This window comes from Sminthopsis crassicaudata, chromosome 4 (assembly GCF_048593235.1).
Source record: "Sminthopsis crassicaudata isolate SCR6 chromosome 4, ASM4859323v1, whole genome shotgun sequence".
Taxonomy (NCBI): Eukaryota; Metazoa; Chordata; class Mammalia; order Dasyuromorphia; family Dasyuridae; genus Sminthopsis; species Sminthopsis crassicaudata.
Genome location: NC_133620.1, coordinates 312092948 through 312120661, shown reverse-complemented (window position 1 = coordinate 312120661; position 27714 = coordinate 312092948). Strand labels below are relative to the sequence as shown.

Genomic DNA, 27714 nt, shown 5'->3' with positions numbered 1-27714 from the left:
CTCCACAAGAAACTCTAATCTGGACTCATGTAAACTGAATTCAATCAGTTGCAGATGTTTATCAGTCATAGGAATTTCCAATTTGGGAAGTTCTTTTTCTATATATGACACACATAAATGTATACATATACACATTTATGCTAACTCCTCTTTATGTGTTGTCTTACCCTACTCAAATGTAAATTCTTTGAAGGTAGGGGAATATCTTACTTGTTTTTCTTCCTGATCCCAGAAGTCACATATCCTAAATCTAGCCTCTTTCTAGAATCCCAAGGGAGAGAGAGTACTGGAACAGAGTATTTTCCTTCATTTTTTCTCATAGCCCACCAAATAAACAGCTCCATCTGATTCTATGACCCATTTTCTCCCCTCTACTTCTATTATTAACTGCTAATCAAGAGTTGCAGAATCATCTCAACTAATGACTTATAGTAAGGAGCCAGAACCCTTTGTCTCCACCACATCAAAGGGACCATAGTGAATGCTCAGCTCTGTGGGACTTTATTCAGTCCTGCAGATCACAGGTTCAACCTATTTGCTACTATTACATATATTACTGCATATATACATATGAGTGGGGGAAAAACCCCATATTTATTAAGCATTTTCTTTGTGCCAAATTGGGGCAGCTAGGTAGCACAGTGGATAAAGCTCCTGGCCTGGAGTCATGAAGACCTGAGTTCAAATGTAGTCTTAGAACTTACTAGATGTGTAACCTTAGGCAAACCACTTAACCCTGTTTGCTTCAGTTTCCTCCTCTGTAAACTAAACTACAGAAGGAAATAGCAAACCACTCCAGTGTCTTTGCCAAGAAAACCCCAAATGGGGACAACTAGGTGGTGCAGTGGCTAGAGTACTAGTCTGAAGTCAGGAGGACCTGAATTCAAATCTGGTCTCAGACATTTAACTGTTCCTAGTTGTGTGATCCTGGGCAAGTCACTTAACCCTGATTGCCTCAGAAAAAACAAACAAACAAACAAAACCCTCCAAATGGAGTTACAAGAAATCAGACATGACTGAAATGACTCGACAGCAATGTTCCAGACTAAATGTGATAAATGGTAGGCAAACAAAAGCAAATAAGATATTCCACTCCATTCAAAAAATTTACATTTGAGTAGGGCAGGACAACATATAAAAGGGGTCAGCATATGTGGGTATGTACACATTTGTGTGTTTTTTGTGTGTAGGTATGGGGTGTATGTTATATATTTCTTAGTGTAGAGAACTTCCCAAGCTTCCCAATGCACTCATGAAAATCTGCAACTCATTTGTAATTTATAATCTAGAAATTTGCCTGGAGCCCTGAGAAGTAAATTGGATTGTCCATAGTCATGCATAATATGTGTCAGAGTCAGGACTTGAATCTGCGTTTTATTCACTCTAACACTGGTGCTTCTGTTTATTACCACAAGCTCCTAATAATAATAATTGCTCAAAATTGGATAATTTTTAAGGTTACAAAGCATTTTCTTTATCTATAAAAATGATAGTGCTAAATAATCAGATGGACTAAATAGCTTGTTTCATCTTTAAATATATTCATTGTCTATTAGCTCCTCTTCTTTGGCATCTCTGCAAATCCATCATTTTTATAGTGGCAGTAAGGTGGTACAATGCTAGGTTCAGAAGTTGGAGGATCTGAGTTCACATGTTGTTGTGCCACAGTTTCCTTTTATTGTTCTACCTCAGTTTCCCTAAATTGTCCTGCCTCAGTTTCCCTGATTTGTTCTGCCTCAATTCCTTGAATTGTTCTGCCTCAATCCCCTAGGTTGCAAACCCCCTTCCTGACTAGTAGGATTGATATAATTTAGGACTGGCTACTCTAAGGTTATAAACGAGAAATGTTTAATCTCAGATAAGGGGGAGTTCAGATATCCTGGCTTCTAACTCCTCCTAAGTTATCAGAATTTATAGTCCTACCCCCAACCTGTCAGAACCAAATTGATACTCACCAGTGTTTGGACTCCATCCCTTGCTTTTGTCTCCTCTGATTACTAGGAGCCATATAAAAATAATTGGAATCTCACATTCAATACTGAATTCTTTAGATGAAAACCCAATTCAGCTCTGAGGGGAATAATGGATTTTGATCTGTCCCCCAGAAAATCTCTCCCTCTCAGAAACTCAAATAAAATATTAAAAAATTCTCTAATCTCTATCTTGCCTCAGTTTCTCCAGCATTACAATGTGGCCTTGCTAGCTGTATGACCCCAGGTAAGTCATTTGAACTCAAAGTTTTCTTATCTGTTTTGAGGGAAATTATTAATTACTGAATTGTTGGAAAGATAATTAAATTTTGCATTGTTTAAATCTAGCTTTGCTGGGCAAGAAATGATATTGTATTAGAAATCAGAAGGGGCAGCTAAGTGGTGCAGTGGATAGAGCATCAGCCTTGAATTCAGGAGGACCCGAGTTCAAATTTGGTCTTAGACACTTAATATTTCCTAGATGTGTGACCCTGGGCAAGTCACTTAACCCCAGCCTCAGGGGGGAAAAAAAAAAAAAAAAAAAGAAATCAGACAAATGCTTAAATTAGGGCTTTGGGTCATACAGACCCCCAAAATCTTCAGAAGACCTAAAGATTGATTCATAGAATCTCCAGTTTCTTGAGAAACACATTTTGATTAATCTATATGAAATACTCCATGAACATTTTTTTAAAAATCACTATGTGCTAACCAATCAGATGACAGTTTCCTTGTTCCTTTGTTTGAAATCTATATAGTAACTAGTAACTTCTAGAAGTTAGGGGAAGCAAGCCATCTATTTTGGTTCTCTCTTTTACTGGACAACTTAATAAACTTCTTCCTAAATTTTTTCAGTTCTGGATTTTATTTTCAACTAACATGTGAAATGGAGATAATAGTGCCTCTCATGATTGATGTGAGGGTCAAAAAAGATAATAAATGTAAAGTGCTTTGCAATATTTAAAGTATAAACAAATATTATTCTTACTATTATTCTGTCAGGATTGGGGAAAGTCGAGGGAAGAGGGCAGAATGGAAAATATCTGGGCAGAGAAGGGAATTTAGAGAAAGAGATAGAAATAGGGGAAAGGTTTAAGTCTTAGATCCCCAGGCATAACTCCTCATGCATAAAACAAAAGGAACCTTTTCTGAGGCAGCTAATCAAAGCCTGGCTTGTAAGAATTGCAAATGATGAGCCCTAGTCATTTAATTTCCCTTGCAAATGAAGTTGTTTTTCTTAATTTTTAAAAAAAATCTTTAATACTTAATCAACATAGCAATCAGTTTTGGAGGTTCTCACATAACCCAGAAGCCTTTTCTCTGTTGCTTTTTGATACACTTCAATTAAACTAAACCAGTCTCAGGCAAATAGTGTTTCATTACTCTAATCTTTGTCACTGTCTTCAGTTCTCACTTAGCCCAGTTAGTCACCCTAGCCCTGGACAGCTCTATCTAGATGTGACTATGAAGGGAGTTCCATCTTTTCTGGGCAACAAAGAAATAGTCATCAGCTAGGAGACTTCCAGATTGTCTCTTTTAGGGGCATAGATTGCCAAACTGGAAGGGACTTTAGGTTATCTTGAAAGGCAGCATTATAATATTCTAATGTCTACTGGTCTCAGAGTAGAGAACTGGTTTGGAGTCCTGCTTACAGCACTAGGAATCTAGGCAAATTACATAACCTTTCTTAGTTTCAGGTTTGTTTTTTTTTCAGATATAAAACATGAATAATTTTCCCTCAGGCAAAGACAGCATGACATAATAGATGAACAGATGGCCTGGAATACCTGGTCCAGATTCAGGTCTGCTTTTATTATAATGGGATTTTATTGAAATCACATATGAAATCACAGTTCTTCTTAGTACTATATCACTCTTCCTATCATTTTCCAAAAGCAAAATCAACCCCTCCCCCATGACCCCCATCCTCTCCCTTCTCGAAAAATAGCATCTATTTTACAGAGCTGCTGTGTGGCTCAAATGAAGTATGGTGTATTATATTTTATTTAATTTATGTTTTTGCTGATATTATGGAAGTAATAAACATGAACTTGGACAGAATTCAAGAGAAAAAGGAGAACAGAAAGACCTATTATGCTACAGTCCATGAGGTCATGAAGAATTGGACACAACTAAGCAATTGAACAATGACATGTTGATAGAAAGTTTTAGGAGAAAAGTTTTTTGACTTGTGCAAGATCTGAGGGTCACATAGCACACAGGAGAAATGTCAGTTTGGTGATATATATGCTACATCTAGCCAAAGAAATTCATATGCTGATAATTCAGAGACTGGTAATAAAGAGCTTATATTATAAAGATTGATACACTTAATAGCAGTAATATTTGGGGCTGTGCTTAAGTACAATACATATCCAGGAGTTACAGATCCTTGCCGTTATTGAGTCACAATTTTTACTTTGTTGATTCACATAGTATGTAGGATATAGAACAAATGAACACCTGTAAAGGATTCTTATTGAGAAGGTCCACCTTCAACTAGTGTAGAACAAACCCACAGATATGCCTAGAAATAATATAAAGCAACCACAATAAAGATGCAAGTACAAAGACAGGAGCTGTTATGATTTGTAGATAAATGTTTTGAAGAAGGGAGAAGGGTATAAATATTTACATAGTACCTACTGTCTGCTAAGATATTATTATATGCTTGACTTTTGTCTGATATAAACTATATGAAGCAGTGGAGGAGAAAAGTGCAAAGATCTTTAAATTGTACCTAAATTTTTTTAAAAAAATCTTGTTATTATAACATAGTGCATTTCATTAAACCTATAGAAATAAAGAGAATAGGCAGGAGAGGAGAAACTGGGCCTTAAAGGGAAAAGTATTCTTCTTTCATTCCTTCATAGTAGTACAAAGGCCAGGTTCATTCTAGTTTCTGCCTATTCTTCATAAATTCCAAATGACTATCATTTTAATTAAGGGAGGTGGAAGGAAGAGGGAACAAGTATTTGTATTGGACTTACTATGTGTCAAGATATCATGTAAAGGAATTTTTAAATCATCATCAAAATTTCCTAAATTTTAAATGTCAATAATATCAGAAAAACAGTTGTGTTAGTATCAGATGAGATGATGTCCTTTGCACAATACCTGAACTCAGGTTTTTCTGATTTTAGGCTGAAGTCAAATATGATCTCAAACACTTTTTGTGGTTGACCTGGTGTTTGACCATGGACATGTCACTTAGCCTCAGTTTCCTTAACTTTAAATGTTGCTAATAACAGATAAAGTTGCTGTGAGTATCAGATGAGATGATGATTGTAAAAAGTTATTCGCACAATATCTGACATAAAGTAGGTATAATATAAATGCTTATGTTGAGGAATTTGATTTTGGTTGATTCTCAGTACCAGAAAAATGGACAGATTAGTTGAATCAGAATATCAGTAAGTGAACAGGTATACACAGCATGAGTGGGATGTGGGATGTGAAATTGCCCAAGAAGCAATTTACAAAAGCTAGCTTATTGACTCCTGGAATTTATGGAACGATTTAGGAAAATTCCTTTATCTGTAATAAAAGATCTCAATGATTTGTTTATCAATGAGATTACTACAAATTACTACAAAGATACATCTTTGATGTATCATATATAGAGGTAGCACTGAAAAAGGGGGGAGATTTGAATATTTGTAGACTACTAAATTTTGAAAAAGAGGGTTAATGTGGTCTAGGATAAAAACTCAGGATACTTTGGACTCTCTGTTAGCTAGCCAGTGGTTCTCAGTGTTGGATTTATGCAGTGTTTACTATCAAATTAGGGTAGTTGGTGGATAGAGCAACTGAGCCTGGAGTCAGGAAGATCTGACTTTAAATATGGTCCTATACATTAACTAGCTATATGACTCCAGGCAACTCACTTAAACCTGTTTGCCTCAGTTTTCTCATCTGTAAATTGAGCTGGAGAAGGAAATGGCAGCCACTTTGCCAAGAAAACCTCAAATGAGGTCATGAAGAGTCAGAGGCAATTGAAATGACTAAACAACAAAACTATTAGATTTTTTTGGCAAAGGAAGAACCTATGTTGACATTTTTCAACACTTGATGGAGAACATAGTTGGAAGAATGAACCACCTGGAATTGTTAATGTGCCTTGATGACTTCATTATTTTTGGGAAGAAAGAATTTGAGGGGAGACTTTAAAGTTTCAGATAAATTAGAGGAAGTTTTCAACAGCAACAATAATAACTAATAGATAACACTTAGATAGTGCCAGCCATTATAACTAAAGTATTTGGGGTAAAATTTGAACTCAGGTCTTCCTGACTCCAGGCCCAGAGCTCTACCAATTATGCCCCCTAGTTACCTGATTTTGAAATGATAAGTGAAAAATACTAAACAACTTTTATGAAATATCTGTATAACATAGTATCCCAGCAAGGTTTGAATTGATCCTGAGAATCACAGAATCCAAGAGTTGAAAAGAACCTCTAGGGCCATTTAACTTAACCTATGCACTGATTCTTATATGTCACCAACTCAAAACCCTTCTCTGTCCTTTTTTCCCCATGGCTGTCCTCCATGCCTAGAATGCTCTCTCTCCTTCACTCCAACTATAAATGCTCCCCAGCTTCCTTTAAGTCTCAACTAAAATCTTATTTCTTAGTAGAAGCCTTTGTAGGTAAGTGCTTAATAAATGGTTGATTAATTGATTGCTCCAGTTTTGCCACAAGTTAGAAGAATTTCTGAATTGGCCATATCCAAAGAACTTTCTGGATGGTTAGGTGGTACAATGGAGAGAATGGTGAACCTGGAGTCAGGAAGATTCCTCTTGGTGAGTTCAGATGTGACCTTAGATATTGACTGGCTATTTGACTTCCAGGCAAATTACTTAACCCTGTTTGCCTCAGTTTCCTTATTTGTAAAATGAGCTGGAAAAGGAAATGGTGAACCAGTTCAGTATTTTTTTCAGGAAAAAACAAAAAGGGGCCACAGTCGGATATAACTGGAAATGATTGAAAAACAACAAAGCGCTTTCAAGATATAAGAATTTGGCAGCTTTTATCAGGAATTTGTTAAGAACCATGCTGCTTATATTTTGAATCTTCCCTGATATAGCTGGGCACATGACAATGCTTTGTTTGTTTATTTATTTTTTTAATTTTCCTTTTCTGCATTTTTTTCTGTTCTGTTTTTTCTTATTTTGTATTTAATTCAATAAATAAATTTTAAAAAAGAAAAAAGATGAAAATAAAAAAGTCACAAAAGCAAAAAAACAAACTATGCTACTATTGCTAAATTTCTGAATGACCTCATTCAATGCATACATGATTGAAACTGATTGCAAAAAGAGTAGAATTGTTTTGAAATCATCTATTTCCTGATTTGGAGATTGATAGATGGACAAGTATAAGCAAACTTTTAAAACTTGGTCAATGCAGTGTTAGTCTATGCACATCCAAACAAACTTGTACTACAATGTTGTGATACGGGAGCTACCTGCCAGTGGCTGCTGGAGGTCTAATTCAGACCTGTAGAATGGATCTCTTCATGTGAGAGGATGATGATGATACAAGGAGACTGAGAGGTAGTTGTGTTCTATGACCTCTCTCCTCTTCCTTCTTGCCTCCAATTTATTTCATTCCCAATCCACAAGAAACATCTATGAAGGCTGCTTTGCAGCTCCTTCAAGAGTTATGATTCACCTCGGTGGAGACTCTCGGAGAACTGACCTGCCCTTTCGCCTAGGCATGGTCCTTAGCACAAGAAGAAGATGCCAGTTTGGAAGCCTTGGGAGCAATTCTATTAAGAAATTTGCTACTGGGGCAGCTAGGTGGCGCAGTGGATAGAGCACCAGCCTTGAATTCAGGAGGATCCGAGTTCAAATTTGGTCTCAGACACTTAACACTTCCTAGCTGTGTGACCCTGGGAAAGTCACTTATCCCCAGCCTCAGGAAAAAAAAAAATTGCTACCTCATGTACATAGTAGAGTTTCTGCCTCTCAAGTGGGGCTGTCACCAAAAAGTATATTGTATATATTGAACAAAATTGTAAAAAGCTTAGGAGGAGAGCAATTTCTTGGCTTATATTTTGGCCAGTTAGATGTTGTTTGCCAGAGAAGGAAGCAGCACCAGTCAGCTATGAAGTCAGGATGCCAATACTGCCAGTGATCTCACACCTGATACTAGGAAGCAGTTGCTACTACCAGGGTATATCCTTCTATGACTAAGAAATGAGTCAATAAGAACCCTGGAGCTAGTAAGATTTTAATAGTTCCACTTTGGCATTAGATATTGTTAAAAAGTTATGTGAGTATTGAGCATTTTTTTTAAAGTTCTATTAATATGACTAATGTGGAAATATGTTTAACAGGATTATACATGTATAACTTTAAAAAAAAGAATGTGTAAAAAAAAAAAAGGAAAAAATTGCCACTAATTCATATTGCATATTTGGAGACTATAAGCAGTACTAAACCATTGTAACTTGGATGCATTGGCTTACTATGACTGGAAGAATACTTTATAAGCATAAATCAGAGCTTGTCTGATCATTTCACCAATTATGCACAAGCTTACACAGTAAGAAGTCAAAGTGTTTCCTTGATTGCAAAAGTATTATGGCAGAAGTATTTCTCATTTTTCTTCCTGCCAGGCTTCATCCTAACTAAGACAGATTTTGAAAGCATGCTACTAAAAAAAATTTACCTTTGAAATGAATCACTGAGTCTGTACTTTGCTATGCTCAAGGAGACTGATAATCTTGCCATTTCAGTCACACATTGCTGGATATGTTTGGAACCCTAAGACAGAACAAAAATCTCAGTGGTATCAAAATGTGCCATTTGTTTCCACTCCATCAGAAATTTGTACTGTAACCCATAGCATTTTTGATGTTTGGGTGAAAATCATATCTTTCTATAAATGTGCTTTGGAGTCTTAAATGAAGGGAAGGATGCAGATAAAACTAAAACATCTTTCATCTAACAGAACAGCTGAAAGAAATAATTTCAAGTCAAGAGGAATCCTTAAAAGAAATAAATAAGAACATGGCACACAAAGCCATCATCTTGACTTTCAAGAGGAGACAGAAGTCCAAGAAATCTTTGTGTTCAATTGTATAGCAACTAGGCAACTTACCTATTTATAGACTAGCCCCAGAGACTATCCATGACTTCATCACAACCATCTATTATCCATAGGAATAGTTGAATTTTCTTAGGAACAGGAGAATATAAATGACTGACAGCTCAAAGGACTATTATGTAAAAGACACCTCCCATTAGTGGTACAAAGGCTATTTGAGCCACAAAATGGCTCTGAAAGTGCTTTTTTAAGTGTGGACTTCTATATATTGTAACATAAGAATCTTGCTTCAAACCAAGAGAAGGTCTATTTCTGACAAAGGGAGAAGACCTTGTAATGCTTCAGTTTTCCTGAATTATTATGCCCTGAATAAAATTATTATAGTTCCACTCCTTTGTTTCTTGCCAGTAAGAGTGGAGGCCCTGAAATACCATCCACTCACAAAACTCCAGGTGTCTTATCTCAAATGCTTGCTGGGATAATTCCCCCTCCTTTGAGTATTGCCCCATACCTTGCCGTCTCCTGCTCTCGACCTTCTTATCTTGTCCACTCACCCAGTGTCCTTGCTCCCCTTATCCTTATCCTGTCAGGATTGAGCTATGATTTTCTGCAGTTATGGCTTTTCTAGTATCCTCGTGCCCCTCCTCCCCCACTTATCTGCCTTTGTTTCTCCTAGCTCTAAAAGTCTCTTGAATTAATTACTCACTGCTGAATGCTTTGAGACGAGTCCCATGCTAGCCTTGGCTAGTTTAAATTCTCCACAATTAAAAAAAAAATATATATATATATATATATATATATATATTTTGGAGGGCAGTTAGGGTTAAGTGACTTGCCCAGGTTCACACAGCTAGGCAGTGATAAGTGTTTGAGACCAGATTTGAACTTAGGTCCTCTTGACTTCAGGGCTGATACTCTATCCACTGTGCCACCTAGTTGCCCCGGCACAATTAAAATATTAAATAATCTTTGTCTTGCCTCAGTTTCTCCAGCATTACGACCTAAAGAAGAGGAAACATCTTTCTTGACTAGAACTTCATCTATAAACTTCTAGAATGACTCTTCATCATGTTCAGACTTAGGAATGTAGTCCTCTTACTCTAATGATGATGATTATGATAGTAAATATTTAAATCTAGTCAAATGAATAAACATTTGTTAAGTACCTACTATGTACCAAGCCCATATTTTTTATGTAAGTCTCTCCAAGCCTCTCTGTATTCATCCTGTTGGTCATTTCTTACAGAACAATAATATTCTATAACATTCATATACCACAATTTACCCAACCATTCTCCAATTGATGGGCATCCATTCATTTTCCAGTTTCTAGCCACTATGAAAAGGGCTGCCAGAAACATTTTGGCACATACAGGTCCCTTCCCTTCTTTAGTATTTCCTTGGGATATAAGCCCAGTAGTAGCACTGCTGGATCAAAGGGTATGCACAGTTTGATAATTTTTTGGGCATAATTCCAGATTGCTCTCCAGAATGGTTGGATTCATTTACAACTCCACCAATAATGCATCAGTGTCCCAGTTTTCCCACAGCCCCTCCAACATTCATCATTATTTTTTCCTGTCATCTTAGCCAATCTGACAGGTGTGTAGTGGTATCTCAGAGTTGTCTTAATTTGCATTTCTCTGATCAACAGTGATTTGGAACACTCTTTCATATGAGTGGAAATAGCTTCAATTTCATCCTCTGAAAATTGTCTGTTCATATCCTTTGACAATTTATCAATTGGAGAATGGCTTGATTTCTTATAAATTAAAGTCAATTCTCTGTATATTTTGGAGATGAAGCCTTTATCAGAACCTTTAACTATAAAAACGTTTTCCCAATTTGTTACTTCCCTTCTAATCTTGTTTGCATTAGTTTTGTTTGTACAAAAGCCTTTTAATTTGATATAATCAAATTTTTCTATTTTGTGATCAATAATGATCTCTAGTTCTCCTTTGGACACAAACTCCTTCCTCTTCCACAAGTCTGAAAGGTAAACTATCCTATGTTCCTCTAATTTATTTATGATTTCGTTCTTTATGCCTAAATCATGGGACCATTTTGATCTTATCTTGGTATGTGGTGTTAAATGTGGGTCCATGCCTAGTTTCTGCCATACTAATTTCCAGTTTTCCCAGCAGTTTCTGTCAAATAATGAATTCTTATCCCAAAAGTTGGTATCTTTGGGTTTGTCAAACACTAGATTGCTATAGTTATTCACTATCTTGCCCTGTGAACCTAACCTATTCCATTGATCAACTAGTCTATTTCTTAGCCAATACCAAATGGTTTTGGTGACTGCTGCTTTATAATATAGTTTTAGATCAAGTACAGCTAGGCCACCTTCATTTGATTTTTTTTTCATTAATTCCCTTGAAATTCTCTACCTTTTGTTCTTTCATATTAATTTTGTTGTTATTTTTTCTAGATAAGTCCATGTTTTTTAAAAAACAAAAACACTTTCTGCTTTCAAGATGGAGGATAAAGACATTTAAATTATTTGAGACAGCTAGGCTGTACAATGGATAGAGTGTTGGGCCTGGAATTAAGAAGATTTTCATTCCAATCTGACCTTGGGCACTGGGCAGATCAGCTAATCTGTTTGTCTTAGGTTCATCAACTGTAAAATGGGGCTAATATTAGCACCTATCTCCCAGGGTTGTTGTGAAGATCAAATGAGATGCTTAATGTCTGATATACAGTAGGTATTTAATCTCTGCTTTGTCCTTTATTCCATATTTACAAATAAGATACATACATATATATATATTATATATATATATATTTGTGTCTATACAGGCATGTATACATATGTATTTATATGTATATGTGTTTGTATGTGTATAATTTTCTTCTTGAGATATTCCCTGCACAGGGAAAAAAATAATAGAGAGTAGATATGAGTAAGTATATAAAGGTCCTTGAGTCCCAGAGGTATATGGAGAACGTCTCCAATTCAGTCTCAGTTGCCAATTGGTTTTTTCTTTCTGATTACCTCTATCATGTCTGGATTGTCTTGTTACTTCATGGGGCCCCAGCATAAACTCTGCCTCATCATAAGAGGAACTCTACTCTTTAACTTCATCCTTCCCTCACTAGGGACAAAGGGGAAGAAAACTACTTTGTCTCCTGCTGATTGCCATCAGTGGTTAGTCCTTTTAGAGCTCTTATCTCCTTAAGAGTTAATTTTGAGTTTGTCTTTGTGCTTTTGAAATTATATTAAAGTGGATAATTTTCAGCTGATGTATATTTGTTTGAATGTACACAAAAAGGTGGGAGGGGGGAAAGGAAGGTCAGGAAGGAAGAATATACAAATTATTGAGGCTTTTGTAAACTTTGTGTGGACTGCCAATAAAAATGGTGAAAGGCTTGAGATCTTATTAATTTGTCCAGTAAAATACTCCTATTAAAAACTGAGCCAGCATGAGATAGCAGGCCAAGATGCTTTGGTACATTGAATTTGAAGTGAAATCCCAAGCTCTTAAAAAAGGAGTGAGTTTCCAGGGAAGCTAGACCTACAAAAGGGATAGAGAATTGCTGAGAAAGAAAGTTTTATTTCTGGGAAAGGAGAAAAGAGTGAATTTTCCCCAATTTAGGTACAAGCAGACAAGCCCCTCAGGCTGAGAGGTAATAGATAGTTTGACCTGTCCTACTCACCAGCAATACCTGGTAAATTACATTTGGATCTTTTAATATTTCTAATGTAGTGCTCATGCATGCTTTCTCTTGCTTTCTGGCCTACTTTTTTTTTTTTTTTTTTTCACAAGGCATATGTGACCTAAATACTATTATTAAAATTCAAGTACTTTAAACATTTTAAATTTTCTAGGAAATAACAACTGACACATATAGCTGTGTTTTTATATTTTATATGCAGCAGGTAGATTATATAAATATTGTCCTCATTGCGCACATGAAGAAGTTTATACAGGACTTGATTTGAGTATAATTTTTAAGAGCAAGGGACATTTATGGGTGGTAAAAATCTCACTGAAAATTTGGTTCAGAGGTTCATTGTTCTTCTGACCTTAGTGCAGAGTAATTAAAGGTTTATTGACTAAGGTAATTAAGGTACACTCACCACAGTATTTGGCTAAACAAAACAATGAACACATTTCCTACACCTCTTCCAAGGCCAAACTCCAGCCCCATTTCCTCTGTGAAGTCATCTCCAGCAGACTCAGTCCTTTGTCAGTATCACTCATTTGGGCTTTAGTAAATGCAACTTTGGGTTATTTTATCCTTTTCCCCCAACAAGGCAAATTTGGCACAGAGCCCAGCATAACTGAACAGAACAGTCAATAAACCCTCATTAATAATGATGGTAGAGTAGAACTATAGTTCAGAAGGCAGGAGAGTACTGGAACCAGCTTAAACTTAAGAGAATCAATTTGATAAAATTTCAACATAAGCAATTACACTTCAAAAATCATCAAGTGCTATAAAATCAGGGTTTGACTTGTCATTTGTTGATTGCCTAACCTTAAGAAAATGATGAAGAAAATGTTTGTAATACAGATTATACTTAAAAGTGTCCCCTGTATACCTTTGGGAAGCTGTTTATTAAATATTTATCAAAAATACTTCTGCCTTGAGGGAACCTTAGATTTCATACAAATTTCCTAAAAGGTGAATAAACTGAAGGGCAGAGAGATGAAGGGATTAATTTTCTGTGTCATGTGGCAGTCAGATGAGCTAGTCATTTTCCAGGAGGTCAAGTAATTACTACTTCTCCCTCATTCTAGGAAAGTTCAGAAAGGCAGTGTATAGCTAGAGGGGTCAGACTGAAGAACTAAAAGTATGTGATTTTAGGCAAGTCTCATTTTTCTAGGTCTCACATTATTCATCTAAATAATGGAGAGTAGAAATTGCAATCATGGCAATGTTTAAAAATGTCCTTAGCATTCTAGGAATGTAGGTTATTCTTCCAAGCAGCCAAAGAATATTCTACTTTTATCTGGGAAGCTTCTTCCCACTATCTATTGACCTTCCCCAAATTCTCTTTCCTGGCTCAGTGAACCAGAGTAATAGTATGCTTAGAATAAAGACACAGTTGAGAAACAGCAGTTTGGATTTAGTGTTTCTAATAACCACTGAACCAAAAGGAATAACTTTTAGTGCGCCAGAGGTTGGACAAAGAATTTTCTGCTTACCTCAAAAAAACAAAAACAAAAAAACCAAAAAAAAAACCTCCCATACCTACTCCTTGGCTTCTAATAATTTGGATTCCAAAACTTTAATTAAGATGGAAAATTTTCTGAGGGAGCTTTTTTGTTTTGGATTAAAACTGTGGCTTTTGTCCTGAACCACACAGATGAGACGTGCTATAAATAGACTTTGAACGCAGGTCTTTATTATTCTAAGTTTGATCTCCTATCTGCTACAATATATACTTCTCATTGGGGGAGTTAATATCACTTAATCTCATAAGCAAGTATAAATTATTAGGTCAACTAGATGGCACAATGTAACTTCCCTGTAGTCAGGATGATCTGAATTCAAATTTAAACTCAGGTACTATTAGCTATATGAACCTGGGAAAATCATTTAACCCTAATTGCCTCCCTCCTCCCAGCTCCCCCCCCCAAAAAAAAAAAAAAAAAAACTGAAGAAAAAGAAAAAAATTTAAATTGCTGATATAAAATATTTCCTTTGCTGTTATATTTAGGTAGAAACTTCAGTTTGTCTATTTTTTCCTAACCTGTTTTACCTGAAACCCAGAAATAGGAAGAGATCTAGTCAGAATATGAGGCAGATCCAGGACTTTAACATGCTGATTCCTCATTCTATCCTCTTTCCTCTGCCTCAGAGCAGAAAGAAGTAAAGGGAGAGATCATACTATTGTGGAAGGGAAAAATGCTAAAAGCAGGCTCTGAGTTGGAAGAAAAATTTCATCTACCTTATAATCCACCTTGGAGTCAGATATTGATGGGACCATGCAAAAGGTAAATATGGGACAAGGGCAAAAAAAGGTCATTTTTTTAAAGACAGACTTCTCTCTCCCACACTTCTTTGTATTTGAAGAACCTGTTATTAACTGCTGTCAGCAGGGATTAGCTCCTCCAGCCCTTTTATCAAGTCTTCTGAAGCTATGGGTCAGATATTACTTTGGAGATCATACTACTTTCAAAAGAGCATTTTCTGAGCTAAAAGTCCATGAAAATCCATAAAAGCAATGTACTAAAAATGGATATCCTGGATAGACAGAACTTCATTTGGTGGGTAGAGTTGCCAAACTCATTATATTCATACCAGATCTCTATTTTCTTCCAAACCATGAAATTCAGGTGACACTCCTTATGGATTCTACCTGACTTGCATTAATTTTTGTGGAGTAATTAAACCCCAGGGAATTAATACTTTCAATTTGAAATCTATTTTTTTCATAATTACAATTTTATAGAAGCATTAAACATTGACAGGTCTCTGGGGATTGTAGAGAGGAAGGGGAATAAAGAGAGAAAGCTTGAATTTGGCACTGATAAGAATCCTGTTGCCTATAGTCTACAGGGAAACCCAGGGACAGATTGGAAGGGCTGAGTCAATCTACATTCTGATGCCCAGTGGAAGCCTCTGGTGCATTTTGGACATAGGGTTTATTCCCACCCTGTTTTTTATTCCAACATTGAGCTTTCAGATGGCCTACTTTACCATGTTGAAAGCATTGACGAGTCTCTCTGGAAGTCCCTTGCCAAAAGGGACCCTGTCTTCCCATGTTCCAATCTTGGGAAGTCTGCATCATAGCCTGGGTATAAAAGGTATTTGTGCCCACTATGGCACAGCATCTTATGATCTCCTCTAAAGAAGCATCCTTGTTTAGTCCTAGTATAATTCCCACAAAATCCAGACTTTTCCCCTGAGATTATAAGATTATTGATTTAGAGCTAAAAGGGGCATTAAAGAACATCTATTTTAGCCATTCATTTTACAGATGAGTGACCTGAAGTCCAGAGAAATTAAATGACTTTTCCCATGTAATGTACATAGCAATTCAGGATGTGAATATGATCCCCTGATTCTAAATACAAAACTCTTTCTAGTGTACTTGCTCTTTTTGTTGTTTAGTGTTCCAAGAGTTTGCTTAACCTTCTTTGTGAAAAATACCCTTAAGCTTTTCAAGTAAATATTCTTCACAAGTATAGTTAACTAGTTAGTTATTATCATTTACATCGGATGTTGTTAGCAAGAAGGAAATACCTCTGATTCAGACAGTTGGAGGAAAGGCTAGAACTAGAAGTCCTTGAACAGTTCAGTCTATTTTATCAATCAAGTTGACATTTGGGTTCTTGCTGGGGTGGGATCAGGGGAGGGGATACAGTTTTAGAGGAGCTGGTTCAAATGAAATTGGTCCCATACCCACTTTGTAAGGAGATGGTATAACAGCAAAGGTTTTAGATTAGTAGGACCCCTACTAGAGATCTTGGCATTGAGATCTTCAGCATTAGTTATTTCATTTTTCCTTATTTGCAAAATGAGGGAGCTTTTCGTTTGAATTGTAGGATCTATAAGGGATTGCTTCAAATTCTGATAGTTTGTGATTAATTCTATGACTAATCCAACTTTTCTCTAGCTAGTACTTGATCTAGCAATGTAGTATTAAACTTATATCCCAATGAGATCAAATGAAGAGAAATATATATGTATATATACACATATATATGTACATATACATCTATATAAACACATACATCTATATAAACATGCACACACAAACATACATACCAGATCGCTTACCATGGAAACACCTTCCATCCTGTGTTCTCCTATCATGAGGGAAGAATTAGCCTCCTTCAATTAGGTGGCTGGAACAGGCTGTATCTTTAAAACAAGCAGAGTGACAGTCTCAGGGCAGCTAAGTGGTGCAGAGGATAGAGCACCAGCCCTGAAGTCGGGAGGACCTGAGTTCAAATTTGATCTCAGGCCCTTAACCACTTCCTAGCTGTGTGACTAGGCAAGTCACTTAACCCCAATTGCCTCAGCCAAAAAAAAAAAAAAAGAAAAGAAAAAAAAAGAATGACAATCTCAACTTTCTTCTATGCCTTACATGCTCTTTCCTTTTTGGTCCAGTAGATGAAGATCCTAGAGGACTGTTGATGGATGATTCTACCCACGTCTTGACAGAGAGGTGATAGACATAAATCTTTCAATATGGAAAATGTGAAATTTCTTTTGTTTGACTATGCTTATTTGTTAAAATAATTGTGTTTTCTCTTTGTTATTTGGAAAATGCATTTGGGGGGAAGGATAAGGAAGAGTTAGTGAGTATTGCCAAAAAAAAGAAGGAAGAGGAGGAGAAGGAGGAAGAAGAGGAGGAGGAGGAGGAGAAGGAGGAGGAGAAGAAGGAGGAGGAAGAGGAGGAGGAGAAGAAGGAGGAGGAAGAGGAGGAGGAGGAGAAGAAGGAGGAGGAAGAGGAGGAGGAGAAGAAGGAGGAGGAAAAGAAAAAATAAAGGAAAATCCCTGAAGCATTTTTTAAATGTACAGAAAAAAAAAGGAAGCTGTAATACAGATTCATTTTTTTCTCACATGATTCTCTATCTCTGATCTGCTTTGTATATGAAAGTGTTTCTTCTTTTCTGTTTCTTTTTTATTCATTATAAACATTTAGTTTATAAAAAGGTTATGCACCATTTGAGCACCATGAACTGAACCAGAATGGGAAAATACCTCTCCTCCCCTCTTTTTTCACTTGGCTCTTAGAAATGGCTCTGCACCAACTCACTTCCAGTTGATCATTGATGGACAGAGGTAGCTACACCCAGAGAAGAAACAATAGGAAGTGAATGTAAATTGTTAGCACTAATATCTGTCTGCCCAGGTTACATGTACCTTCAGAATCTAATGCTTATTGTGCAACAAGAAAATGGTATTTACACACATGTATTGTATCTAGGTTATATTGTAACACATGTAAAATGTATGGGATTGCCTGTCATCGGGGGGAGGGAGTAGAGGAAGGGGGGGATAATTTGGAAAAATGAATACAAGGGATAATATTATAAAAAAAAAAGAAATGGCTCTGCAATTTTTGTTTATTACTTTTCATTTGTCTTTCACAGTTTTAGATGTTTATAGTAATCTCCCTCCTACTGAAAGGTGGAGTGTGGTAAGGGGTAAAGGTAGGATAAGTTCCAGGTAGGATATTAAAGCCAGCCAGCTAGGCCTGCAGGAAAGTCCAGAGAAGACAGGTTTCCTAGGCCTCAAGACATTTTGGATTTAGCATTAGAAACAGTCCTTTACAAGAACTGATCTAGAAATTTAATCTTCTTCCCTTCATAGAGACTGAGGTGGTATAGATTAAGAATCATGTGTTGAAGTTGGTTTTTTTTTTTTTTCTGTATATTTGTGATTGTGACTTTGAAATAAATATTTATTAATAAAATTTAATCTGACTTTTATTGGTTAAATAGAACTGGGGTGCAGGTTGTCTATCCCACACAATTGGGGAAACACTACTAGTGAGGGCTGGAGCCAATGGCAGAAAACTTAGACATCCCTAAACTCTCTTAAGGAAACTAGTGAAAGTTAGTGACATGTAACATACCTGACTTTCAGGCAGCTGGACTAGGACACATGTACAAAAAAATTTATAATAGTTCTCTTATAAAAATCATTTTTGATTTTCTTTTCTGAATTCTTTCACTCCCTTCTTTCCTTCCCGCAGTAACTGAGAAAGCAAGAAAAAAATTTCATTATGAATAGTTCTTATCATTATGAAAAACTAATTCCTAGATTAGCTAAGCGCCTCTCCAAAAAAGAAAAAACAAAAGAAAATATGAAAAAAAATTTTAAAATAATAAAATTTAAACAAAATTAAAAAAAAAGGAAAAGAACTATGCTTCATTCCATCAGCTCTCTATCTGGAAGTAGATAGCATGTTTCATGATGAGTCTTTTGGAATGGTAGTTGGACACTGTTGATTAGGAAGCTTTAGTCTTTCAAAATTGGTTATCTTTACAAGATTGCTATTATTGTAGAAATTGTTCTCTTTGTCCTACAGTAGTTCTTTTTCTTGTAGCAAAGAACTGGAAGCAAAATGGGTATTCATTAATTGAGAGCCAATTATGGCATATAAAGGACTATTATTGCATTACATTAAATGATGAATATGTCTGTTTTGGAGAAGTCTGAGATAACTTGTATAAGATAATACAGAGTGAAGTGAGCAGAACTAGGAGAAAAATCAATAAAGTAACAACATTGTAAAGAAAAACAACTTGTTGATTTGTTAAAAGGACTGTGTTTTCTGTTTGTATTTGGGAGATGCATTTGGGATAAAGATAAGGAGAAACTAGTGAATATTGCCCTCCCCCCAATAAAAAAAGAAGAAAAGAAATAATCACTGAAGCATTTATTTTTTAAGTGCACCAAACAAATAAGTAAGCTGAATGTAATACAGATTTATGTTTTCTCATATAATTCTTTCTCTTCTCTGCTTTGTATATGGAAGTGTTCCCTCTTTTTTGTTTTTGATGTTTTTCAATTTAATCATTTATCTAATTATTGATTTAATTAATTAATAATGTAAATCAACTTATCATTATTTATTTATTAATGATTTAATTAATAAATTAAAAAATATCTAAAGATCAATCTTCCAAAGATGGTTGATTTTGGTTATAATTAGTTTCTTCTTAATCTTCCCTTCTTCCTTGTCATCACCGATATTCTTTTTAAATTTAATTTGGTATTTTTATACTAAACTCTGTGTATGTGGGTGTGTATTCAACTTTCCTTTATCCATTTCAGATAAGAATAAGGTTATGTGGTTCTAAGAGAGGACTGGGGATGTGGGAATAGAGATCTCTTCTCACAGATCCCTCAAGGAAATAATAAATTCCCCTTATTTTTCATTCTTCTGTTGTGTATTTCTTTTCCCTTTCCCTTTTGCTTCCTCTCCTAAAACAAAGAACATAGGCCAGAATCACATCCAGGCCCTATGTTTGTTTTATTTAAATAACTTTGTGATTGCTAAAATCATTTTGATTCCCAAAGTACATTTATATCTTTTCCCTCTATTAAAATATGAACATTTAGTGGGCAAGTGTCTATTCCCCCACCTTGTCTCTAACCACTGTCAATTTCTGTTTTTGTCATGGTTACCATCTGGTGGCAGTTTGTTCCCCTCTACTCCCCTCCCTTTATTTATTTATTTATTTTTAAAAATCTGAGGTAGGTTGTTAGAGTTGTCTTAATTTGTATTTCTTTTGTTATTAGTGATTTAGGGTGTTTTTTTTATGAGTATTGATAGCTTGCTTTTCTTTCGAGACATACTTATATTTTTCATTTGTCTATTGGGAAGTGGCTTCTGTTTATATATTTTTGAATCGCTTTTCTTTATATCTTAGATATTAGACTTTAATAGAGAAAATTTTCATAAAAATTTTCCTCATGTAACTTTTCTAATTTTGTGAATTTTACTTCCTAATTATTTCTCTTTATTATCCTTGATAGATTTGATCCTCTAGATGTTTTTGTTTCTACAAATTAACCCTTTGTTAATTTGATTGGTATGGTACTGAATACATTAATTTTGTTTGTGTAAAATCTTTTCAATTTTATATAATCAGAGTCGTCCATTTTATTGCCTATGATCCTGTAATTTTTTTCTTTGGTTAAGAACTCTTCTCAAGTTTGTAGATGCTTGTTTAGTTTCTTTGTTACCTTTATACCTGGATCATGAAATCATTTAGCAAATATTATACATAGTATATAGTGTGAAATATTAGTTTAAACTTAATTTCTGCCAGACTATTTTCCAACTGTTTTTGTGGACTCCTTAATAGCTGAATATTTTAAATTTATCAAACATTGTGCTATTATGTTCATTTGCTTCTACATCTTCTGTTCCTAATCTCTATTTTTAAACAGTACAGACAAGTGATAATTGGCTTAATTAATTAATTGCCCTTCTCTCCAATCCCTCCACACTCTTGCTGGAATGGCATCATTAAGGTTAAGTTTCTTACTATTCTCTATTTCATTTCTAGTTTCCTGGTTCCAAATCATTCCCTTTTTATTGGGTAATTTAGAAAATACTTTTATTTTACTAGCTCTATAGATAAAAACCCTATACATATCTTTTGTCTTAAATGAGATATAACTAAGCCCAGAGTGGTTCTAGGCCTTCAGTTAGAGCATAGATTTGCCCTCCCAATCCCATGATTTGCTGATTACTACGGGCTCAGTGGCTCATACATTAAATGTCCTTATAATATCTGTGGTCCTTCTCCCTCAGTGGGTAGCAATAATATTTATTTAAATTATCTATGTATGGAATGAATTTTTCATCTGTACTTTCCTGCATGACAAGTACCAAATAACTTTATTGATTACTGCTCTGTAGTATGGTTTAAAATTTGGTACTACTAAGCACTTTTCTCCTCCCTCCTCTTCTTCTTCTTTTTTTTTTTTTTTTTCATTATTACTTTTGAAATTCTTGACCTTTAGACTTGAGAGTGGTTGGGAAAGGCCTCATGTTAAAGATGACTTTACTAAATCAGTCTGCTACTAACTCCATGTATGACTTTGAGAAAGTCACAGCTTTCCAGGTCTGTTTCCTCATCTGGAAAAGCTAGAATTTCTAAGGGCCTTTCTAGGTCTGGACAGATTATAAAACATTTATGAAATGCTTCTTCTTCTTTTGTTCTCATCCCTGGGCATTCAGAACCTCCCTTGTGCTCCATACACAAGCCAGAAAAGACCAAGAAAAATAGCCCCAACTTTCTGACATCCCAATAAAATATTTATTATTTCAAGAAATAAATCCTTTACAAAGGATTTTTCTTTACAAAGAGAAGAAGACAAGGAGGGAGGAAGAAAGAAAAGGAAGGGAGATATGAAGACTGAAGAGAGGGAGGCAAGGAAGAAAAAGAAAAGGGAAAAAAGTTTTTCTATTGCTTCCCTCCAACCCCCACCCCCTGAATCAGGCCCTTGTTCTCGTGGTTTTGTGTGTGTGTTTTTGGCAAGATAATTGGAGTTAACTTGCCCAAGATCCCATAGCTAGTAACTGTTAGGTTTAAGTGTCTGAACTCAGGTGCTCCTGACTCCAGGACTAGTGTTCTCTCCACTGTGCCATTTAACTGCCCCCCCTCTTCCCCATCCCCAAAACTTTCTGTTTCCCTAGTTCCTGTCAGGTAGACATTCAGTCAGAATGGAGATATCTTCTTGGTCTAGGAACTTAAAACAGATCTGGAATGCTGCTCTACTCTTCAGCAGCATTTCTCTCTACCATAATTTTTAAGAGAAGAGATAAAGGGGAGGAGTGGTGCTTGATGTTGCATGTCAGAATAACAGGTAGCTCTCAGAGGGACAGATAGTCAGTAAAGGATCTGGAGGTGTGGCAGTGTACTTGGATACTCAGATCTTTCCAAGCCAGGAAGGCTCTGGGCCTAGCTAGTCTATCTGTAAGGTCAAAGAAATGAAAGTGAAAGGGTGATAGGACAGGGAATCCCCAGGGATTGGGACTGAGGATATGCTGCACAGGAGTTGATTAGTTTTTAAGAATTGACCAGAAGCCTGGGGAATCTGGAGGCAGGAGAGTCCTTAGGACAGGGAGGTTGCCCCGTTGAAGTGGGAGAGTAACTTTATCTAAGGTCTGTAATAACATGACTTAGAAACCCTATGAATTTGCCTAGAAGGTTTAGAGAAAGTCATCCTTTTTATTAGTTCTGGCCCTTGCGTAGCAGGGTCACTGATTTTGCACTATGGGCTGGGCTGATTTATTTCTGATTTAGAAATAACTTATTGCCTCTGGGTCAGGGAAAATAAATAGATTTCAAGTCCAGAACCCAAAGAGGGAATTTGGAATTACAGGATAGAAAGATCAGCTCCTAAGGCCTGAGTAATAGTCCTCACACACCCAATGCTAGCCCCTACTACTTGAAGGTGGGTTGTGCTGGGGCCCTGAACAGTTTAGAGCCATGAAGAAGGAAGGCAAGAGATCATAGACAGCACCAATGACTACCAGGCTCCCTCTCATCTATCTTTTCCTCCCTGAACAAGTGGCCCAAAGACAGCCAGCATTAAGGTTCAATTTCCTCAGGTATCAAGGTCAGGGAGGATAACAAAGTCCTTTCTTTAGTTTTCTTGGTCACATCCTTTAAACCACTCTCCTTCTCTGTCTTTGTTCCTACTCATCTACATATTAATGGCTCTTTTCCTGGGTCCAAGATGTCTAAAATCTTCCCTCTCTTGGCCTATACATCTGGTTTGACAGATTATAGAATATGAAACCATGGGGACTTCTAGATTCAGGTTGCTTTTTTTTGACCCATATCTTCTCCCTTCAGCTAACTCCCCTAGAATCTAGGCCTTTTAGTGGTCAAATCATGAGCCTAAAGGAAGATTGAAGGGATGAGACACATCCTTTTCCCCATCCCTCCAGGGAGGCTTGTTACTCCACTCTTACCATTTTCCTGCCTCAGAGAAGGACACATTACCATCACTAGGAATGTCCCAGCCCGGAGTCAGGGAGGGTGGGTCATGGAGAACCAAAACTGCTGGTGCTTTTTCCTGGGAATAGGGCAGGATAGCCAGCATATCCCAACAGTTCTCAGTGAAGGTGGGAGACAGGGGATGGAGATGAAGAAGAGGATAGAGAGGAAAGTTGGCACAAAGGAGGCCATCAGCAGCCCCTGTCCTTGGCTCAACCCACAGATATCACAAGCAGTGCTGGCAGAGGGCCACTTGTCCCTTCTGGAAGTCTCGGCATGGGCAGAGGCGGCGGTATTTGATGTTGGAGCCAGCGCAGCTATAGAGTATCGGCTCTTTCTGCAGGTAGCACTCTTGACCTAGCTGAGCAAAGGCCGGGTATAGGTGATTCATTTCTGACTCAGTTCGATCACAACTGACATTCAACCTGTGGGGAAGGAGAGAGGAGCACACAGACATCTGAATACCCAGCTTCCCCCAACTCTAGCAGGTCTAAGGAAGCTTCTCTCTCATGTATCACCAACTTGGCTCCCTAGTAGCCCAGGTTACCAACAGATTCCTCCCCCCTTTCCTCACTTTCTCCCCTTCTTTACTTCCAACTCAGTGGTTCCTGGGGGGGATCAGCATCTTACTATTCGCTCTACCTTCCCCCCCCGAAAAGATATGTAGTAGGAGGAATAACCTGGTCACTAACCAACCTGGTTTAACTTCCCACCCAAAGTTAGTCAGGGGAATATACTCTGAGAGAAGCTTTGAGGATAAGAAGTGAGAAGGGGGTTCTATATTAAGATACAACCAGTGTGACCTTGACTTAGGCTCAAATGCAAGTGAGGCAGAGAATTCTCAGAGGTTGCAACTTTTTAGATGAGTTTCTCTGGACTCTTTTGAGTTTTAAAATGTCCAGGACCTCTGGAAAGATGTGCCTTAGCCTCGGAGAGAAATGTAGAAACCAAGAGGATGTTTAGAACTTAGATACCAGGCCTCTTTGGAATTGTCAGAGGAGGCAAGAAAAACCATCTTGGGTCAAGAATGTTGGAGCTTAGAGATAGGCAAAGGAGGTAGAATGACATGGACAGGAAATCAAAAGACAGAATTGTCAGTCTTGGTCTTGCCACTTATGTGTGTACCCTCAGATATCTATCTCTCTGGCTAGTTTCTTCAACTCTAAAATGAGGGGATTATAATTCTATGATTTTTTTAGGGTTTCCTCTCTTCCTAGAGACACTGAAGTGAAGGGGGAATGCATAGGCACTCACTTCAAGAAAGCATCCTGGGTGTTGAGGAAGTGGAAGAAGGAGGGTTCACATATGAGGCCCCTGTCCAAGCAGGCATCTGTGCAGGTCCTCCCCGTCTCTGCCAGCCAGCCTTGAAATGAATGGAAAGGAGGCCAGGCTTCTGAACCCAGGCTGGAATTGTGGGGCCAAACCAGGTATGTAGTGTTGGGTGCCAGGGAAGTGGGGGCTCGAGCAGGTTGGGGTGGACCCACCAGTGGAGAGGGTTCTGTGGTCGTACAGAAATCCTGCCAGGAGGAAAGTAGAATTAGGAAAGGGAAATGGATAAAGATGAAGCTACAGGGCGGAAATGGGCAAAGATAAATTGACTTTTAGTCCCTTTTCCTTTCCCTTCTTCTTGGAGTAGAGGAAACAGCATAGTCACAACTGAGCAGTATGATGTATGGAAACAATACTAAGTTTGAATCAAAAGGGTTGGGGGTCAAATCCCTACTCAGCTTCTAGTTATATTAATCTCTCTAGTTTGATTTCCTCTTCTGAAAAACAAGAGAAGAAACTTAACTAGATGACCTTTAAGAGTTAACACCTACCTAAGGACCAAACGAGACATTTGTTTAAAAAAAAAAAAAAAAAAAAAAAAAGCACTGTTTTTTTCTTTCATTTTTTTTTCCTTTTTGATCTTATTTTTCTTGTGCAGCATAACAAATGTAGAAATATATTTAGAAGAACTACACATGTTTAGCCTGTATTGGATTACTTGCTAAGAGAAGAGGAAAGGAGGAAGGGAGGGAGAAAAATATGGGATGCAGGGTTTTGCAGGGTGAATATTGAAAACTATCTTTGTATATATTTTGAAAAATAAAAAGTTATTATAAAAGAAAACCTTAAAAAAGTATTTAACATAGTGACTAGCACACAGTAGGTGCTATGAAAATGCGTATTCCCTTCCCTTTTTTTTTTTGAAGGCTCCTTCTGGTTATGATCCTTTCTTTGTACTTGTGGTCCCTAACTCAATGTTTGGCATATATAAAAAGTGCTTAATAAATGATTGGTGATTGGTTGACTTGACTACTGTTCTATGATGCCTTGCCCTTGCCCTACCTCTATGATCTTTCATTCCAGTTTCTTCTATTCTTTCTCTTTTTTCCCCTCTTCTTGGCTTATTTTTTAAGGTCCATTAATTGTGCTCCATTCCTTACTTTCCTCCCATCCTTGGAGCACTGCTGAGCTCCACCTGGGGAACCTGGAGCTAAAGAGGATGTTTTCCCCTCCTTTGACCTGCAAAACTCTTGTTTATTTCTCTCTCTGGACTTATTGCTTCCCAATTTGTTTTTAATATTTAGATGTTTCCCTTTTTCAGAAAGGGAAAGAGTCAGAAATTGGGAAAGTCACTGCCTGAAGGAGGGAAAGGAAAACGTGTTCTATGCAGTTTACGAGTCTTTGCTCTTTACCCTCATCTCAGAAAGATACTTCTGTAAATCTTACGAGGTCTATTCAAAACTTGCTGAATGTTTATAGAAACATTTTGTCATTAATATGCCCTGGACATATATACTTGTCCCTATACTTGCCTTAAAGTTGTGAGTTCCTACAGAGCGGGAGACAGATTAATAGACATTTTTCTTTGTCGACAAACTAGTACCGTTCTAGAAATGCTTAGAAACTTGGTAAAAATGCTTTTTAATTATGATGATTGAAGATTTATGCTAGCAGGGGTATACTATAGAGGCTGCTCAGACATGCTGGGTTATTGTTAAATTTTAAGCATGAGCATTTGCACCTCAGAAATCCACAAATGCCACAAATGAGGGTTTGATTTGTTGTTTTGTTGACTGTCTAGACTTTAAAATGTTATGGAGAAAATACTAATAACACAGTTTAAACATAAAAAGATATTGTGAGCACCTGTTTCCCGTCTCCCCCCCCCCAAAGATGGTTGTTAAATGTTTAGAAGCACACCACTGGTTAAATGGTATAATGGAAAGAACCCTGAATTGAGAATCAGGGTGTAGTTTTGACTCTACTACTAAATTTGGGCAAATTACTTCCCCTCTCAGCCCTTCAGTTTCCTCACCTGAAAAAAGTAACAAGTATACTAGAGTAGAGCTTCTTAAACTTTTTCTACTCATGCTCCCTTTTTGCCCGAGAAATTTTTATGTGGCCCAGGGTAATAGGTATAGAAATCAAACATTTCTTAATAATAAATCATAATTTAACAACTCTCATTCAACTATATGACCCCATATAGATTCATAGTTGATGCTAGATTTTAGGGTCATGTAACTCTGAAATTAAGTTTCCTCCTAACCTTCATTTTTATCCCCATATAAGTCTGTCTTGAGAATACTGATTAGTGTAAAAAGAATCAGAAGACAGCATGACCTTTAGAGACTAAGAGGTCTCTCCATCATTTAATTTATAGTTTGTTCCAATTAATCTAACATTGTTCAGGAGAAGGCCTTAGATGGGAGAGGAGAAGGTTAGGGGACTAACCTGATGCTGGATATAGGCATAGATTCTCTCAAGCATCCCTTCACAGGTGTATTCATAGGGCAGATAGGGGTCCACCTGTAAAAAGAAATGGTGAGATGAAGACAGCAATGAAGTCAGCCCCTAACCCCAAACTGAGTCACTACCTCCAGAGACCAGGGCCTCTGGGAGACTCTAGATCAATTTATTTGGGGAGATATTGGTAGAAAGAATATTCCAGGCATTGAGAAGTTATAAGTGGTTCCCCTTTGTTCCCCCACCCCCTGCAGCAATCATGCTCAGTTTAGCATATTTCTATGTACTTCAGTTTCTTCATCTACAAAGTGAAAAATAACGATCCTTGTATACCTACTAAACAAGATTTTTGTGAGGATCAATCAATCAACATTTTTTTAAGCAGCTACCATAATGGATATTGTTCTATGCATTTTGGATGAGAAGCAGTCTTTCCCCCAAAGAGCTTATCTTCTAGTAGGAAAGTGTGTGTATCTATGCACATGCACAGGTATGCATATATATATAAATATATAATATAGT

The 27714-nt window shown here is 36.9% G+C and overlaps 1 protein-coding gene and 1 long non-coding RNA gene across 5 annotated transcripts in view; one reads left to right on the top strand and one right to left on the bottom strand.

Annotated features, from left to right (window-relative positions):
- Positions 1-2178: 2178 nt before the first annotated feature.
- Positions 2179-17325, top strand: LOC141538620 (uncharacterized). Its single transcript, XR_012481083.1, has 3 exons — positions 2179-2217; positions 17093-17150; positions 17269-17325. It is a non-coding gene; the product is annotated as an uncharacterized LOC141538620 (long non-coding RNA).
- A 1067-nt stretch (positions 17326-18392) lies between these two features.
- The window catches only part of MGAT5B (alpha-1,6-mannosylglycoprotein 6-beta-N-acetylglucosaminyltransferase B), a 125844-nt gene continuing 116522 nt past the window's right edge, over positions 18393-27714 (bottom strand). For 2 of the 4 annotated variants that reach the window (XM_074260221.1, XM_074260220.1), the window contains 3 exons: positions 27181-27255; positions 24712-24974; positions 18393-23882 (listed from right to left, as the gene is read on the bottom strand). In XM_074260221.1, coding sequence (XP_074116322.1) covers positions 23684-23882; positions 24712-24974; positions 27181-27255 — 537 coding nt within the window. In that variant the 3' untranslated portion in view covers positions 18393-23683. The remainder of the gene's footprint in view (positions 23883-24711; positions 24975-27180; positions 27256-27714) is intronic. The other 2 variants (XM_074260219.1, XM_074260218.1) reach the window with 2 other exon arrangements.